This window comes from Delphinapterus leucas, chromosome 1, assembly GCF_059928025.1.
Source record: "Delphinapterus leucas isolate spDelLeu-1000000601 "Yukka" chromosome 1, BTC_Dleu_Yukka2, whole genome shotgun sequence".
NCBI lineage: Eukaryota > Metazoa > Chordata > Mammalia > Artiodactyla > Monodontidae > Delphinapterus > Delphinapterus leucas.
In genome coordinates, this window is record NC_143129.1 from 75,829,782 (window position 1) to 75,832,284 (window position 2,503).

At 39.0% G+C, this 2,503-nt stretch overlaps 1 protein-coding gene across 1 annotated transcript; it reads right to left on the reverse strand.

Annotated features, from left to right (window-relative positions):
• Positions 1-201: 201 nt before the first annotated feature.
• Positions 202-1,301, reverse strand: LOC111167146 (olfactory receptor 10K1). The gene has a single exon (XM_022559623.2). It carries the CDS (start codon positions 1,147-1,149, stop codon positions 202-204), a length of 948 nt encoding a protein of 315 aa, XP_022415331.1. The 5' UTR covers positions 1,150-1,301.
• Positions 1,302-2,503: the final 1,202 nt, after the last annotated feature.

The window sequence follows — 2,503 nt, forward strand, 5'->3', positions numbered from 1 at the left end:
ATATCTACATAGCCTTCTCAGAGCATTACTCATGGCAGAAAGCCAGAATGTCTTATCTTCTTTGAGCCTCATTCTCTTCATATGAAAAATGTCTTTACATTGCAGCATGTTCTACGTTTAAATGAGAAAATATTTGAAAGCACACATTTTACTTGGCACGTAAAAGGCATACAATTAACTGAACAGTTAATAACTGGCTCTTTAATTAACAGGATATGAAGTCTGGACCATTGTTCTTCGAACGGCTGATTTGAATTCCTTATTCCTCAGACTGTAAACCATTGGATTGAACAATGGAGTGAGGATGGTATAAGACACAGATATTAGGGTGTCTTGACTTGAAGAGTAATTGGATTTGGGCCTTAAGTAGATGAAAGAGGCACAACCATAATGAACGGTTACCACAATGAGATGGGAGGCACAAGTAGAGAAGGCTTTGTATCTTCCAACAGAGGATGGGATTTTTAGAATGGCAGAGATGATACGGATATAGGAAACCAGGATAAGTAACAGTGGAATAACCAAGACAAACACACCAAGCATGAATATGACCAACTGACTGAGGCGAGAGTGATGAGATGCCAGCTTGAGAACAGGAGAAATGTCACAGAAGAAGTGGTGTAGTTGGTTAGAGGAGCGGAATGGCAAGTGAAATACCAGGGAGGTGGTGACCAGTGAGACAGTGAAGCCACAAGCACAGGCAGCAGCCACAAGTCCCACACACACCCCATAACCCATGAGCACTGTGTAATGCAGAGGGTTACAGATGGCCACATAGTGATCATAACCCATGACTGCCAGCAGGAAGGAGTGAGAGCAACCTAAGAAGAGGAAGGAAAACATCTGGATAGAACTGCCCAAGAAGGAGGTGGTCTTCTTCTGGGCCAGCAGGTCAACCAGCATCTTGGGTACAAGAATGAAGGTGTAACAAGTCTCAAAACAGGAGAGTACAGCAAGGAAGAAGTACATAGGGGTATGGAGGGCTCTGTCCAGGACAATGGTGGAAATGATGATGGCATTTGTGCCCAGGGTGAACAGGTAGATAAGCAGGAAGACAATGAAGAGCAGCCGCTGCAGCCCAGCCAGAGATGAGAAGCCAAGGAAGACAAACTCTCTCATCAAGGTCTCATTGACCCATTCCATGGTCATGTTATTAGGAGAGCCAGAGTCAGAGCCAGAGGCCAGGATCCAAGGAGGGAGAAATGCACGGGGAACTCAGCGCAAAGCCTACAGGTGGCAGGCATTTCCAGATGTTTGGTGGAACTCATTCATTTTCTCCAAAAACACCTGCCAAAATAAGAATTAAGGCTAAATATGGAACAGAACAACTGATGACCAATTAGAAGACTTTTTTCCAAAACCAAGAACATATTATCTCTCTAGCTAAGGATTAAGGAATTATCTGTTTTTTTCCCCTTGTATCTTACTTATGGATTATTGAGTTTTCCTTGCGCACTACAAGCCTAAGGAAAACAGCTCTCCAAAAGTGAAAAATATGGTAAACTTCAGCTATCTCAACTTGATCAGAAAGTGGAATGAAAGAATGAGTAATGTTCAGACATAGCAGGTGAATTTCAGTTTATCCAACCACAAATGGGGAAGGAAAAGAAGAACTAGATTATCTCTGAGCAAAACTGTGAGGGGATTTGTGTTTATTGACAACTTATTATATGATAAGATATGTGGTAAGAATATCATATACCTTATGTCAACTACTCATTATAACAATTTTATGTCAATAGGCAAAACAATATGAAAAAAAGAAAAAAACTTTAGTTTTCAGACCAGTTAGAAACATTACGGGAAGTTCCACAAACTAGAGCACTGAGACAAGGGTGGAACAGAAGATAACATTAGTTTAAAGAAAATTTTCTCCTTTTTTTAGAAAGAGAAGAATCATCATACTGTTAGAAAGAGTCTCAACACACTTCACTTTTCTTGTTCTGAGGTGCCTCAGAATAATAGAGTTTTCCAAAACTGGTTGGCAAGACCTTCCTTGTCACACAGAGTGACAGAGAATGTAACAATTGGGCAGTTTTCCAGGATTACAACTCCTGATCAAATCATAGGCTTTATATATTTTGCATATTGTTATGTCAGTAAGATTCCTTTGGGATATTCTACTAAACTCAGTTTGCAAGCTGTTAGAAAAAAATATTTCTAAAGTCGTTTTTAGAGCTTATATCAGATTATTTTCTCATGGATGTATTTCCCAACTGCCTAAGCCTAAGAAGTAAAGAAAATGTCCTTTGTATGCAAAATCATTTAACATTTATTGGTTGTACCCAGTCTTCATTTGTACACTTTTCAGTATATTTAAACGTTTACATCATTATGTGTTGAGGAATTGTTTGCATCTGCTACCAGAATTTTGTTTTTGCATTTTTCATGATAATAGGAAACCTTGGTTTCTAGACCTTAAATTAAGTGATCGGAAATTTCTGAAACTCACTGTACCTATCCTTAGAATTTGAAGATAAGTTTTGTTCTTTCTTAATTACTA

Excerpts from the sequence above, each read along its gene's own strand:
- LOC111167146 (XM_022559623.2), bottom strand. The coding sequence starts at position 1,149 with ATGACCATGGAATGGGTCAATGAGACCTTGATGAGAGAGTTTGTCTTC.